Source organism: Schistocerca gregaria, chromosome 3 (assembly GCF_023897955.1).
Source record: "Schistocerca gregaria isolate iqSchGreg1 chromosome 3, iqSchGreg1.2, whole genome shotgun sequence".
In the NCBI taxonomy this organism is placed as follows: Eukaryota; Metazoa; Arthropoda; class Insecta; order Orthoptera; family Acrididae; genus Schistocerca; species Schistocerca gregaria.
The window spans coordinates 713716112-713733131 of NC_064922.1; the positions used below are offsets into that span (position 1 = coordinate 713716112).

A 17020-nucleotide genomic window follows, 5' to 3' on the forward strand; every position below is an offset into this window, starting at 1 on the left:
TAAAATAATTACACTATTTCATTGGATAAATCTGTTGGTACTCGTTTATCACAGCAGATAAAAAGTATTTGCTTGTTAACTATATGGAAAAATACTCTCCACTTTGCTTGGTATTATTTCATAAATAATTATTTTGATATCTTGAACAATATACGAGTTACGAGGAACGTTACGAATATTACATTTAGACTCTACCATTTGCACACGCTACCGAAAGTGTGTGCACTATATTCAATCCATTTTCTCGAGACTGGAGATAGATATAGATCTCGTCTCATGAGTAAGCAGAGATTCAATATGTTATCTACAAAGAAATGTATGACCAGCAAACCATTCGATTTTTGCACAGTAACTTGCTTAAAATTGAAATATCACAATAATAACAACCATTAACGAAATGATGGGTAATTCGCCATGCAGCTGACGAATGAGGCTAAGAGATAAGGAGAATCGAATATTTTTAGCGAGTAGTTCCTTTAAAATCATTTGAGAAAGGTTGTAGTGTAGTCAGTGTGTATGCATCTCCATTCGCTCAGTGTAGTGGCTGCGAGGAGATAATGTTTTCTACACAACAGACGAAGCACACAGCTCAGTAGCCGACAGAAAATCGTGGTGGCCGCCCGTTCGAACACAGTGATAGACTCGCCCAGCTCTGAGAACGAGAAATCTTTTCTACGTGGGGCAAGGTTGCATTGCGTGAGTTCTACAAGTTCCGTGTGGCACATATTGTCATAAAATAAAGTAAGCAAATGTGAGTTTTTGCTAGTGAGGGACCCATTGAATTCATTTCTAGCAACATTTTTATTGGTTTTATGACACAGATATTACAAGAGGTGTGGACACTATACCATGAGAGAATCATGTGATAACATGTTGCTCTGTTGTAGAAATCGGTGGTGGCTTAGGCTTCCAGCTCCAGTAACGACGGCCTCGTCCAAAGACTGCAGCATCCTTCAGGGTCTCCGGCAGCCTTTGCAGAGCTGATTCTGGCAAGAATGACACGGAAACGGCTGCCAGTAAATTGAGTGCCGAGAGGATGGCAAAAGGCAGCCGTTCATCTACAGATCCAGCCTGCAACAAATTAGTTACTACTGCTCATGTTGAATTTGTGATCGGCGGAACCAAAGTATTCTCATAGATTTGAACCAAATTATCATCAGTAAAATTTCAAAGTTCATGAAATGTAGTCAGATATGGGAATGACGACAGTGAAAATTTGTTCCACACCGGCAGTCGAACCCGGATTGCCCTCTTTACATTACGATCGCATTAACCGCTTTGGCTAGCTGTCCCCGACTCACGGCCAGAGCCCAATTTTCAAATGTAGTCGTCTCTCAATCACAGCCTGTACTACACACATTATGTAATTGCCGTATAGGATTGGACATTTTTATACAAAATCGCTGCCTGATTTCGGCGAATAAATACGATGTTGCAATGCCTGTGTTGTTAAGGAGAACGATTTATGCATGTCCGAAGCAACAGACACTGCGGTGACTACAGCCGTTATTAAATGCATGAAATGTATTCGCAGGTGCGAATACGAGCAAGCATAAGCTATATAAGGGAATGCCGACAGTGAAAATTTATGCCGGACCTGGACTCGAACATGGATTTCCCATTGTTAAAAGTTGATTTGCTCATATAGCTGAAGGAATACTATTTTATTACATCTATAATTCTCATCTATGTATGAGTAAAGCACAAGATTACGCAGCCTCTACAGGCGAAGAAAAGATTGTTTATCTAGCACTGCTACAGTGAGTGTATTCCACTGCACAGACAAATTATAAGAACATGTGGAACAAGATGCTGCACAAGAATACTGATGAATGGATGGATAGTTTGGACAAGTACTCAAGAGGTTCTGATTGTAACCGAGTAGTAAACTATTTTAAGGCAACTTGACTAGAAGACACAACATAACGATCCATGGAATAGTTACTGAGGTAGCAGAGGGAAGTCTGTAAGGGATCAAAGTAAAAATTGAAGAAAGAGATCTATCCTCAATTATAGTAAGCAGATTCGAAATTATATAGGTTGCTGCAGCTATGCAGAGATGAAGAGACTTGCACAGCTCGAAGCAAACCCGTCTTGAGAGTGAAGAGTACAACGACAATAACAAACACAACAACAACACATTCCATTTATCATAACGTGAACTGTCCGTCGGTTCGAAACCGGTAACGGCGCTATTTAAATAAATAAATAGCACTGTAAAAAGTGGTTGGTTGCTGTTATCTTCCATGTAACAGTCAACCGACATTCCCAGCCAAAATTATCTTCAAAAATAGAAGATCTATTTCGAAGATGCCGAATTTGTGCAGTTGAATTTGAATGTTCGCAAAATTCGTACATTTTATCTTTCTATTCCTCTCTACTAAAACAACTTATTGGATAGGTGCTTAGCCTGAACAATGAAGAATTTTTTTCTCTGCTCTCCAAAGTATTCTCCAGTTGCATGTCTATTCGCCCACTCACTTCTCTGGAGTAGTCGTCTGCCCTTGTCGTCTGTGGCCTTTGTGTGTTTGAGTTGCCTCGGCGTCGGTTTTGGGTAGCGCAATTTTGCCATGCACATTATACTTTAACCACTGCGGCAGCCGAACTGTTTCCAAACTTAACCGTTTCCCAAATGCTTCCATCCTTGGCTCGAAATCCAATGATCATGCCCTTTTGGATGTCAGATACGTCGCTTCGTTTCCTCTTTACGACGACTACAGCACTGTTTCCCATGTCCCCCGATACTCTTAATGTGATCTCCACTGCTAGTGCTGCCAGAACTTGAAATGCAATGTTATGTGGCTAGGGCCCCCCGTCAGGTAGAACGGCCGCTTGGTGCAAGTTTTTTCACTTGACGCCACTTCGGCGACTTACATGTCGATGAGGGTGAAATGATGATGAAGAGGACACATACACCCAGTCCACGAGTGGAGAAAATCTCCGACCCGGTAGGGAATTGAATCGAACCGGGCCCCTAGCATGGTATCGTGCGGCGCTGACCACTCGCCTATGGAGGCGGAAAGCTATTTCACGAAGACCTCTAACATAGGCGGTGGTCACATTAATGTGACTGGACTTTGTGATTATCATCACTAAGGGGTGCGACTGACCCTGAAATATCTACTGAGAGTGCTGTTCGACAGGACTCCTCCATGTCAACTGCCACTGAGCCACTAGTCAGAGTGATGAATGGGAAACTTAAGAGATTTGATATGTAGTGGAGCATAATAAAATGTACACCATATCCAGTAGACTTGGCTGTCATCATACGATGGGAGCAGGATCTTCAGGAAGTCCATAACTCTATACAAAAATAAGCCAAATCGCAGAAAAACTAGCCTAATACCGATAGAGAGATGATTCAAAACAGACGAAAACACTCCATTCACAGTATATGAGGACATTAAACTGCTAGGAATAACGGTTAGTAACTGCGCTGTAAAATCGATGGCGGGCAACTGGAAGAAACTTTTGTCCATGACGAGAAGCTATCTACAACACAAGAATGAAGGAGAACGGAATTTGATACCGATGGTATGTTTTGTCAACACGAAAATATTTTCAAAAATATGATACGTCGGGCAATTAATCTTTGAGGTAGAAAGCGTAGCTAGGAAAATAACAGCTGCAGTAGCCTGTTATATATGGAAGGATGGATTCTTAAATGCGGGCTTAAATGTCATAGTCCTTCCACCAAAAAACGTGGGTTAACACATGTTCAAACAAGCTTAGGGCATCTTTGATAATGAGAATCATACAGCAGTGCCACAAATACTGGGCAGTGCGTTTAGTGGAGCTACAAAAACAAATTTGGTGGAAAAACACCACAACCGAGTCTTATCAGGATACGTCTGCTAGAACAACAAGAGAGCACATGGCACTAATATTAGTGGTACAACCAGACTAAAACTACTACCCCGCCACCAAGGAAAACACCTAGACTTGGTCAGTTGGCCGTACCAAGAATTATTTGACCAGTAATTCATCGCCAGACGGCTTTCGTGCCTTCATTAGAACATGTGGTGCGTTTTTTACGGATTAGTTGTCCTAAAATATATATAATACATAATTATAAGCACGTCACACACACTTGGTTGCGTTACAAATTTGCATTGGCATGTGGCTCACGTGAAATGTTGGTTTGGAGTACTTGTTTTCATACTTTTCGTCCAGCAGACGACGTTCGTAGTTTTCGCCACATTACCATCATTGCACACATAAACTTGTATAATTGAGCGTTTCAGATTTGTCACTGAATACATTTCAACCACATTTCTACCGTTGTACACGTAAATTTGTATCACTGAGCACTTGATATTTGTCACAGAACATATTTCCAATATGCATCGCATGGTTTGACAGTTACAAAGTGTTTACAAACATATGAGTGTCAAAGATGCTATGATATATTCTAAAGAATTTGTTTTAAATAAAAGGGAACACTAATTATTGGACCTGTGCGCATGGAAACGCTATGGATGGACTGACAAGGAAACTAAAAGGTGGATGGCGTAGGTCATTTGGCCAGATGAACCAGTGTCTCCTAAACGACCGTCCAATGAATGTCGCTGTGTATGGGCCTATGCAACAGGCACCTGGTTCAAGCTCCCACGCAGACTGCAATTCTTCAACGACGAAGACTGGAATATACACCCTAATACCGCAACTGGATGTCCACTAGGTGGCTACAGGTGGCCTTTCCACGTGAATCACGTTTTATGTCCCATTGGCCATACGGCCATTGGCATGCGTGTCGTGAAACGTCTGAAAGCAAACACCCTGCAACAATCCTCGGCTGGGTCCGGGCCACAGGAAGGAGCGTCGTTGTCTGGAGAAAGTCTTCGTGGCTTACCGTTGGAGATCTCGTCATTCTGGAAGCCACAATGGATCAACACAAGTATGAATCAGTCCTGGGGGACAATGTCCACCCCTACATGCATTTTGTTTTTCCTCGGTACGATGGCATCCACCAGATGAACAATACAACATGTCACAGAGCTTGCAGTGTACGTGCGTAGTTCGAAAAGCAAACACAAAACTACCGCGAATGAGCGCTTTGTGAGTCTAAACATGAAATCTAAAGAGAATATCAAAGGAACAAACATGTGTTTTCACGCCAGGTAGCCCGGAAATTCAAATTCTGTTGTGAACAGAAGGCTTTAAAGTCGCTAAATGTAAATAATAAATAGATATTAAAATACGGACAAGTTTCTTAAATAGCTATTTGTATCACCTGTAAGCTGCTCATGTACGGCATAATGATTTCCCACGATATTACAGTAATCTCTAATTTCTCCAGAAATCTAGTTCCTTTCCTTTATCTTATACATGTATGCAAAAAAGCATGATACTCATCAATTCGCAACATACGGTGGAAAGTTTAATGAATAAGCGCATGCCTTTCAGTGAGGACCTTAAATGCTAAGATATAAAGGACTACCGCAGGAAAAAAATGTCGAATTTATTGAACTTTTAGTATTCGTTCTCAAATACAATTGTTTTACGCTGAAGAATAAATTATGTGTACTAAAAGACGGACTGCCTACAGGTTCCAGTACTTTACAAAACCATAGCAAATAGTTTCACTAATCGTCTTGCAAGAGCATTCTCAATAACTAGCAACAGCCTGTGGATAATATATTGTGCTGGCAATGCGCTGATTCTGATTGATGGATTGGAAAAAGAAGTTCCCAAAGTTCTAAGTAAATTTAATGGCTCACACGTAAAAACTGAATCCACTTTAGAATTGGAGAAGGATGGTGAACCATAATTTCTCGATCTTAATATTATGAAACAAGATGGTAGGCATGCCTTCAAAGTATTTAGAAAACCGACAACAACGGGTATGTTGATACACAGTAAATTGTGCCATACGAATAGCCAATAACTTTTTGCCTTTCGCTAATGGACAGAGCTCCTAAAGGGCTAATGAATGAGCAAGAGAGAATGACTGAGGTTAACATCATAAAAGAGCTAGCCATATCTAATGGTTACTATAAAAACATCTTTAATAAATCAATACTCAAGAAATAGCTGATGAATGTAAAGGAGAATGGCAATCGGAATGCTAAGAGAGTCACAATTCCATACTTAGGTAACATTTCTCAAAATTTCAAATGTTTTAAAGTCGATGCCGTATTTAAGAGCAACAATACTGTGCAATTTAAGCTACGAACTAATTTAAGACATGAAATCGACAAACACAAGGTGACGTTAACTACAAAATTCAGCTTAACACCTGAAACGCGAGCTGCTGAGGCCAAAGTGGTAGTAGGTCCTTTAACTTAGAATAAAAGGAACGTAAGGACGCAACTCCAACAAGAAAAAATCATGGCCATCCCATGTCATGAATTGCCGAGGAGCTCACAATTTTCCATATACAGGGTGTTACAAAAAGGTACGGCCAAACCTTCAGGAAACATTCCCCACACACAAAGAAAGAAAATACACTCCTGGAAATGGAAAAAAACAACACATTGACACCGGTGTGTCAGACCCACCATACTTGCTCCGGACACTGCGAGAGGGCTGTACAAGCAATGATCACACGCACGGCACAGCGGACACACCAGGAACCGCGGTGTTGGCCGTCGAATGGCGCTAGCTGCGCAGCATTTGTGCACCGCCGCCGTCAGTGTCAGCCAGTTTGCCGTGGCATACGGAGCTCCATCGCAGTCTTTAACACTGGTAGCATGCTGCGACAGCGTGGACGTGAACCGTATGTGCAGTTGACGGACTTTGAGCGAGGGCGTATAGTGGGCATGCGGGAGGCCAGGTGGACGTACCGCCGAATTGCTCAACACGTGGGGCGTGAGGTCTCCACAGTACATCGATGTTGACGCTAGTGGTCGGCGGAAGGTGCACGTGCCCGTCGACCTGGGACCGGACCGCAGCGACACACGGATGCACGCCAAGACCGTAGGATCCTACGCAGTGCCGTAGGGGACCGCACCGCCACTTCCCAGCAAATTAGGGACACTGCTGCTCCTGGGGTATCGGCGAGGACCATTCGCAACCGTCTCCATGAAGCTGGGCTACGGTCCCGCACACCGTTAGGCCGTCTTCCGCTCACGCCCCAAGATCGTGCAGCCCGCCTCCAGTGGTGTCGCGACAGGCGTGAATGGAGGGACGAATGGAGACGTGTCGTCTTCAGCGATGAGAGTCGCTTCTGCCTTGGTGCCAATGATGGTCGTATGCGTGTTTGGCGCCGTGCAGGTGAGCGCCACAATCAGGACTGCATACGACCGAGGCACACAGGGCCAACACTCGGCATCATATTGTGGGGAGCGATCTCCTACACTGGCCGTACACCTCTGGTGATCGTCGAGGGGACACTGAATAGTGCACGGTACATCCAAACCGTCATCGAACCCATCGTTCTACCATTCCTAGACCGGCAAGGGAACTTGCTGTTCCAACAGGACAATGCACGTCCGTATGTATCCCGTGCCACCCAACGTGCTGTAGAAGGTGTAAGTCAACTACCCTGGCCAGCAAGATCTCCGGATCTGTCCCCCATTGAGCATGTTTGGGACTGGATGAAGCGTCGTCTCACGCGGTCTGCACGTCCAGCACGAACGCTGGTCCAACTGAGGCGCCAGGTGGAAATGGCATGGCAAGCCGTTCAACAGGACTACATCCAGCATCTCTACGATCGTCTCCATGGGAGAATAGCAGCCTGCATTGCTGCGAAAGGTGGATATACACTGTGCTAGTGCCGACATTGTGCATGCTCTGTTGCCTGTGTCTATGTGCCTGTGGTTCTGTCAGTGTGATCATGTGATGTATCTGTCCCCAGGAATGTGTCAATAAAGTTTCCCCTTCCTGGGACAATGAATTCACGGTGTTCTTATTTCAATTTCCAGGAGTGTATGTTATGTGGACATGTGTCCGGGAACGCTTACTTTCCGTGTTAGAACTCATTTTATTACTTCTCTTCAAATCACATTAATCATGGAATGGAAACACACAGCAACAGAACGTACGAGCGTGACTTCAAACACTTTGTTACAGGAAATGTTCAAAATGTCCTCCGTTAGCGAGTATACATGCATCCACCCTCCGTCCCATGGAATCCCTGATGCGCTGATGCAGCCCTCGGGAATGGCGTATTGTATCACAGCCGTCCACAATACGAGCACGAAGATTCTCTACATTTGGTACCGGGGTTGCGCAGACAAGAGCTTTCAAATGCCCCCATAAATGAAAGTCAAGAGGGTTGAGGAGAGCGTGGAGGCCACGGAATTGGTCCGCTCTTACCAATCCATTTGTCACCGAATCAGTTGTTGAGAAGCATACAAACTGTTGTGGTTGCCAGGAGAGCCAACACCGTGTTACTAAAGGAGGCCGAAATGCACGTGTTTTAGCTCACGCAGGCTGGCGTGAGGTCTGGAACATGACAAGGGAATTAGAATTGAGAAAAACGGACGTAGCTGGTAGAATACTTAACTTTAATCCATTAATGATGAACGTCGCTCTTGACGATACATGGTTTACAATATCAATAGTACTGATAATGGCGCCTTGCTAGGTCGTAGCAAATAACGTAGCTGAAGGCTATGCTAACTATCGTCTCGGCAAATGAGAGCGTAGAAGTCTGTGAACCATCGCTAGCAAAGTCGGCTGTACAACTGGGTCGAGTGCTAGGAAGTCTCTCTAGACCTGCCGTGTGGCGGCGCTTGGTATGCAATCACTGACAGTGGCGACACGCGGGTCCGACGTATACTAGCGGACCGCGGCCGATTTAAAGGCTACCACCTAGCAAGTGTGGTGTCTGGCGGTGACACCACCCGAACACTTCGACTGAAATGTGCAGGAGCTCCATCGTGCATGAACCACATGTTGTGTCGTACTTGTAAAGGTACATGTTCTAGCAGCGCAGGTAGAGTATCCATTGATAGTAGGTGAAAGAACATGGAGCCCGATCAAGACATCACCAACAATGCCTGCCCAAACGTTCACAGAAAATCTGTGTTGATGACGTGACTGTACAATTGCGTGCGGTTTCTCGTCAACCCACACATGTTGATTGTGAAAATTTACAATTTGATTACGTTGGAATGAAGCCTCATCCGTAAAGAGAACATTTGCACTGTAATGAGGATTGACACATTGTTGGATGAACCGTTCGCAGAAGTGTACCCGTGGAGGCCAATCAGCTGCTGATAGTGCCTGCACACGCTGTACATGGTACGAAAACAATTGGTTCTCCTGTAGCACTCTCCATACAGTGACGTAGTCAACGTTACCTTGTACAGCAGCAACTTCTCTGACGCTGACATTAGGGTTATCGTCAACTGCACGAAGAATTGCCTCGTCCATTGCAGGTGTCCTCGTCGTTCTAGGTCTTCCCCAGTCGCAAGTCATAGACTGGAATATTCCGTGCTCCCTAAGACGCCGATCAATTGCTTCAAACGTCTTCCTGTCGGGACATCTTCGTTCTGGAAATCTGTCTCGATGCAAACGTACCGCGCCACGGCTATTGCCCCGTGCTAATCCATACATCAAATGAGCATCTGCCAACTCCGCATTTGCAAACAGTGCACTGACTGCAAAACCACGTTCGTGATGAACACTAACCTGTTGATGCTACGTACTGATGTGCTTGATGCTAGTACACAAGCTCCGAAGTCAGCATAACCTTCCTTCAATTGGGCCAACTGGCGGAGAATCGACGAGGTACATGCTGACGAAACTAAAATGAGCTATAACATGGAAATTACGCGTTTCCGGACACATGTCCGCATAACATATTTTCTTTATTTGTGTGTGAGGAATTTTTCTTGAAGGTTTGGCCGTACCTTTTTGTAACACCCTGTATAAGATAACGGCATGAAGCTGGATCTGTTACAACAATTAGAGATTACTATTCATAGAGTGCGAAAACACAATGCCCTAAACGAACAGCTTACAGATGACACAAATAACTTTTTCATAAACTCTTCACATCTTTTTTAATATCTGTTTATTATTCAGAGGCTTCACAGCTTTCTGTTCATGACAGGATTTGAATTTCCGGACTACCTAGCATAGTTACACAACTTTGTTACTTAGGTATTCTCTTTGGATTTCATGTTTACATTTACGAATGCTCACTCGTGGTAATTCCGTGTTTGTCAACGGAATGTGACTTCAAGAAGGTATACGGGACACTTACGTATATAGCTGCTATTGTGGCGGTGCCAGTACCAAGGACAACATTTGGAATTCCATTTTCATCTATCAGTTGACGATTGTATGCAAGTACTTCTTAAAAGGACACGACTACAAAGGAAGTTGCCACGTTATTTTATTATTGTTTTTCTTCCTTTTTATGTATTACATTGGTCAGTTTTAGAAATTCTTGAACGACTATTCTGTGTTTGAGTTTAGGATGCTGTGTTGTTCTCTATGCCACTAACGTACTGCGAAATTTGCTCTAAACTGTAGTACCGTTTCATATGACTCAATTACCAAAGGTGTGTTTGGGTGAAACTGTAGCTATGAAAAATAACCGAAATTAGTAGATTTCCTGACAGGGTTATTCTAGGAATTTATTAATCTATTCGTTCAATGAATAGAGTAATTCGTATCTTCGTATCCTTGTAATCGCACTTTTCAGTTAAAAAAATACCTTCTTGTGTGTCGGGGAGAAATGTTAGGAGCGTTACTCACTATTCATTACGCGATAATTGCTCTGCCTCTCCTTTATTCCCTTGATCTGAGCGACATTCACTTGCTCTGCGAATAACATGTTCAGTACTTCACATCTACCAAGCCATTTACTCTCACCAAGGTGACTCGCCAAGTACTACTTTCACGCCTTGCACAAAGCATATTAACTGACTAGCGCTGTGAAAAATTGACACAATGCCTCATGATCTTCACTTGCCTGGCCGGCTGCCCTCAACCATACATGTATATGGGGAACGGCTAATGCTCGCATGTAACCATCTGCAGGCCACTTTAGTTTTTATAGGAATCCGTACATGTTTACTAAACATATGTTGCACCGTACCAAACCACTGGCGTCTGTAAACGGAGAAGATGGGTGGTGGAGGCGGGTTGATACAAGGACCACTTTCCCCCTCCTGACATCAGGGTACAGACCTTTTATTTATAACAATTTTCACAAATTTCTATTAGCGGATCAACTGAACTGAAGGATAACAACGCTGAGCCTGACGGGAAATACTGTAACTTTAACAATCACTGTAATTATTCCCTTGAATTTACCTGTTTCTCACACCGTTCACGGGAAATTATGCACATTCCTTTCTGTCGAAATAGTGTCCTCAGTCTTTTCTCTGTCACTCCCTCTTACAGCTCTTATCGAACTATACATTGCACAAAGAATCCACAAGAATAGTTTCCTGTAGACGAAGAAAATCCGACATAACTTGCTGTCTTTATATTCAGCACCGACCATTATATTCAACACCTACCATTTCTGTCCTGTACCGTTAATGGTGACGGGAAATGCTGTCTTTATGTTAACAGAAGGAAAAAAGGTGTGGCTAATTCCAAACAAAGCAGTAACTCCCCGTACAAAGGGTTGAGAGCATCCACGAAAGATTGTGTTATGCGTCTGGTGGAACAGCGACTGTGTGGTGTACTACTAACTGCTTCCCCGAGGTTCAGCCATCACTCTTAACATATATCGTCAACAACTGAGACGTCTTTCCGACGCAGTCCAAGAACAACGACCAGGAAGACTGCGTGAAGTGACGCTACTTCACCATAACGCCCTCCCACATTTTGCTAGATTGACAAAAATCACTATACAGGAGTTAGGATGGGAAGTCATTCCGTACCCACCTTATTCACCTGACCTCGCTTCCTCAAATTTCCTGCTTTACCGCTCTCTATGGAACAAAGTTCAATGGATTTCCTTTCCGAATAAAAATGCGCTACGAAGATGGCTCGACGAGTTTCTAGCCTCAAAACCACATTGTGTCTATATTTGCAGAATCGAAAAGTTACCCCAGCGTTGCAGACTTTTGTAAACTGCAAAGGAGAATATTTTTTCGATGACTGAAGTCTCTATTTCTCTTATCTGTTGTGTTTATTAAACTGTGGAAAAAAACACTGTGAACTTATGCACCAACCTAGTAATTTCAGTGTCAGCCTATTATTATTGGAATGTAATAAATTGTTTGTGAATATTTTCTACTTCTCATTCATAACTCATTGATTACCACCCTGTATACAATTATACGACGACACAATTTCAGAACGTTGAATACAAATAGTAGCATCCATATGCATGTTAGGAGGGTGAGTCAAATGAAAACCTTAAATTTGTAATAAGAAAGCCAAATTTCTCGCCGTTATCCTGTGAGTTGGTTAGCGTGCTACAAACAGAGTGCAGAATGGCCTGTAGGTGTCAGCATAGCGCATATGCACACATACCGTAGCAGTATCAGTATAAAGATGGCCACCCGATTTGCGACTTGCACCAGGGAAGAACAGCAATCTGTTATTCGGTTTTTGCGTGTGAAGGTGTGAAACGTATTGAAATTCATCGACGAATGAAGGTTCAGCGAGTCTACGAGTGCAGTAGGAACTTCGCAAATGGTGTGACTTCAGTGGAAGATGCTCCTCGTCCAGGTCAGGCACAACGAGTTGTGACTCCACAGAACAATGCAGCAGTTGAAGCCATAGTGAAGGTAAGCCGCCGAGTGACACTGAATGACACTGCAGCATGTTTACAGATGACTGCGTGTTGTGTGATGTCCTTAGGTTAGTTAGGTTTAAGTAGTTGTAAGTTCTAGGGGACTGATGACCATAGATGTAAAGTCCCATAGTGCTCAGAGCCATTTGAACCATTTGAACCATGTTTACAGATTACTCATGGGTCAGCACACCACATTGTGCATGAGGGGCTCTAGTTTCACAAAGTGTCTCTAAGATGGGTGCCACGGCAGCGGACTACTGAAATGAGACAACAACGCGTTGCTCCTTGTGAAGAACTTCTTCGGCGCTTTGAATGAGAAGGTGATGGCTTCCTTGCAATAATCGTTATGTGGACGAAATCTGGGTTCACTTCCACCAACCGGAAACGAAGAGAGTGAGCAAGGAATGGCGCCATTCTACAACACCAGAACCAAAGAAGTTTCGAACAGAACCATCAGGAGCGAAGGTTATGCCTACTCTCTATTGGGACGAAAAAGGCGCCATTTTGGAGCATTACATGACTAGAGGTACGACTGTTACCAGTGCATCATATACAGATCTCCTAAAAAATCATCTGCGGCGTGCAATCAAATCAAAGCGACGTGGATTGCTGTCAGCATGTGTCCTTTTGCAACATGACAATGCAAGGCCCCACATTGCGCGTACAACAGTTGAAACAATCACAGACCTGCAGTTTGGGTGTCTTCCTCATCCACCATACTCACCAGATCTTGCCCCAAGTGATTTCCATGTGTTTGGGCCACTCGAAGCTGGAATGGGAGGAAAGAAGTTCCGTTGTGATGAAGAGGTAAGCCACGCGGTGCATGAGTGGTTGCGCGGACTACCAAATGAATATTTTTCTAAGGGAATTTATGCACTTTGTAATCGCTGGAGGACTTGCATTGAGCGTGGGGGAGATTATATTGAAAAGTGATACAGCTTTGTACCAATTCTGCACAATAAATAATATATAAAAAGTATTTAACGTTTTCGTTTGACTCACCCTCGTAATAGTATAAAAATCGCACACACTAATTAAATATGCATACCGTTTGGGTATTCAGGTAATCTACCTTAAAAGTGCTAAGCAGACAATTCTCAGTCCAATGAGATATAGCTTCCTTTGTATACCTCTGGCCAAAAATAATCTTCGCAACACGACATAACTGAATCAGCTATATCAAAAATGGTAAATCTACAAATTTTCCCCACCCCATCCTTGCATAAATTTCTGTGGATACCACAGTACCAACGTTTGCAAGCGTCAGGATAACTTTGCTTGTTTCAGCCGCAGCGCAAAAGCTGCACAGCTCATAACGTACCTTGAAGACTATGTACGGAAGGAGGGAGAGAAAGATGGCAGCCATCGACCATTCGAGGCTGGCAGTAATCTGCCGGAGGCACGTGGGGTGCACTTCCGCGCTCTGCAGGTGTGCTAAGCCACCACTCGCAGTTGTGAAGAACTGCATCACAAAGGCCACCGCCGTCAGGGCGATGCCGGAAGTACCCGCTGAAACAGAAAAGTATCCTATGATACATCTTTCCTCTACTATAACGATAACAAAAGGTAGTTGATTACTGTGAAGTATCGGAACGTCATCCTTAGCAGCCTAAACATTCAACAATGAACAGAGATTTTAAATATTTCCTATATGCATTGCAAGAATGTTGTAACACGCAGAACGAAAAGTTTATTATAGTAGGACTTTTGTTTAATTGCTTATCATAGTCCACTTTCTAGATGAAAACAATGGACCGTTAGATACAGAATTATAAGTGCATGAATTTTCACAATAACCTATTTATTTTCGTTCTCTCTATCCATGTCTTTTTTCTTTTTTTTTTGTCTTGAGTCAAGCTCACATTGCCCATAACAATCATGTACTTTTTCTCCTTTATATTTTTTTCTACTACTACCACTCTAGTATTTAGATGGCTACCAGTCGTTTTCCTTTAGTACCTCTGTCCACCTTCAGGTGGGTCCTCCTTTGTTGTGACAGAAAGAGCCATAGACTTTCGTAACTTAAATTATCTTGAGTAATTTATAGTTGTCATTATACCTACTGCTATTTCTACAGCACAAGCTACCACTTCTGCAACAAACAATGTAACTACTTTCGTTACCAAAATAAAACTACCACTACCTACATTTTTATTTATTGTTATTATTTATTCGAATAACCCTTTTAAATCGTAGGATAAGTCAACTTTGATTTTGCTTTGTGTTTAATTTTCGTTGCTTCCAAACTTCTTTCATCCTTCGAGGGGCCGGCCGCTGTGGCCGAACGATTATAGGCGCTTCAACCCGGAACCACCCGGCTGCTACGGTCGCAGGTTCGATTCCTGCCTCTGGCATGGATGTGTGTGTTGTCCTTAGGTTAGTTAGGTTTAAGGAGTTCTAAGTCTAGGGGACTGATGACCTCCGATATTAAGTCCCATAGAGCTTGGAGCCTTTGAGGGAGTTGTTCATTTTCTTCCCAGCCCCTCTTTCTTCTTTTTGCAGACGTCTTTCTTTCCTTGAATCCTTTCTTTTGTGTTGCTTCTCTGAAAATTATCGTGTTATCTCTTATGCTCATTCTAAGTCGTGTGTTTTCATATCTTTGTCAATTTCGGTGAACCATGTAGATTTGGATTTGTAGAGCTTTCATAAGTATAATATTTGCTTGGTTAGTCTGTTATTATCCATTCTGTATATGTAGCCTTAAAACTGTAGTCTTCTTTCCCTCGTTATATCGGTTAGCTTTTACATTTTCAAATAGAGCTCTCTGACTGATCTTAAATTGTATTCAACATTACTAATACTTCTAGATATTTAGCATAGAGGTTCTTTCAACTTTATCTACTTTACAAGATCCCCAAATCTTCTTAGTTTAAATGTGCTGTATGCAATGTTTCAAGCATTACCAACCTTTGATAGTGTCTTAATTTTGTATTCTAGTACATGTTCTTTGTCATCTGGAATGCCGATTCCATTTTAAACGCTCTATTTTCTACGGATATCTTTTCCTCTGTGTTGCTTGTGATCCCCTCTCCTAGACATTGTTTTTTAGAAATAGGGTTGTTATGAATTTGGAGATTTGGAAGGGCTCCTTTGACATTAGTCATGAAATGAATTTTTCCAAATGATATTTGTGGCCCTATTTTGTCCTCTTGTTTCTGTTATTCTGTGAGCTGTTCTTTGACACTACGTAGTGACTCAGTAAATAATGCCATGTCGTCTGCAAAAGCTAGACAAGCTAAGGTAATTTTCTTTGGTTTTTTCCATAGATGAACATACTTAGTATTGATGGATTTTTTCCATTGTCTCATTCCTAGTGCTCATTTAAAAGTGCAAGTTTTACTAAAGATTTTATTTCAAAAGGTTTTGACGATTGCATCATAAATTTTGCTATTGATATTGTGTTTGTTAAAGTTCCTTTAACTCTTTCTGGTGTTTTACTGTCTAATCCTAATTCCTTTAAATGTTGATTACTGCATTTCTACCAGTTGATTCATATGCTTGTTTAAAATCGACAAAATCATCAAGTACTTCAAGTTTTTGAATTTCCTGATTTCTATTATGTTTTTTGAGTTAGTATTTGCTGTGCACAAGACCTTTTCTTTCTAAATCCTGCTTGATACTCTCCTGGTTGTGGTTCTAGCATTCCTTCAGTTCTCTTTAAAAGTGCCATAGGAAAGACCTTACACGTCACTGGTAATAGGGAAGGCCCTCTATAATTGTTAGGATCAGTTTTATTTCCTTTTTTATGTGGTTGATGTATTAATAACCATTCTGATTGTAAGTTATTTGTTGTCCTTATTTCATTAATTATTTCTGATAGACACAGACTAATGATGAGCACACTGGTATCGCATTCGGGAGGACGACGGTTCAATCCCACGTCCGGCCATCCTGATTTAGGTTTTCCGTAAATCGCTTCAGCCAAATGCCGTGATGGTTCCTTTCAAAGTGCATGGCTGACTTCCTTCTCCATCCTTCCCTAACCCGATGGGACCGATGACCTCGCTGTTTGGTCCCTTTCCCCAAAAACCAACCAGCCAGACTAATGATGTGTCTAGAGTGTTTCCACAATTCAGCAACTATATTATCTTCTCCTGATGCTTCGTTATTTTTATGTAGTTTTATGATTTCTGTGATTTCCTGTATTGTTGCTGGCTTTCAGTTCGGTTGCAGTTGAATTGCATTATTAAAATGAAATTATTGGTGGTGCGCAGTTGTACGTTCTTCGAAGGAATCTGCAAGTATTCTGCAGTTCTCTGTGTTATTATACGCAGTCTTTTGTGTTCTTGGATTTATGAAGAGTAAACTTGGTGGTTACTATTTTTAATGCTTTATAAAATTTTCACGTGTAGTTATGCATAAAAT

General features: G+C 42.4%; 1 protein-coding gene across 1 annotated transcript in view; it reads right to left on the reverse strand.

Moving 5' to 3' along the window:
• Window positions 1-858: 858 nt before the first annotated feature.
• LOC126355568 (solute carrier family 22 member 7-like) overlaps window positions 859-17020 on the reverse strand; it is a 112627-nt gene continuing 96465 nt past the window's right edge. Inside the window, exons 9-10 of the mRNA XM_050005930.1 lie at window positions 13977-14164; window positions 859-1071 (exon numbers count right to left, since the gene is read on the reverse strand). Coding sequence (XP_049861887.1) covers window positions 859-1071; window positions 13977-14164 — 401 coding nt within the window. The remainder of the gene's footprint in view (window positions 1072-13976; window positions 14165-17020) is intronic.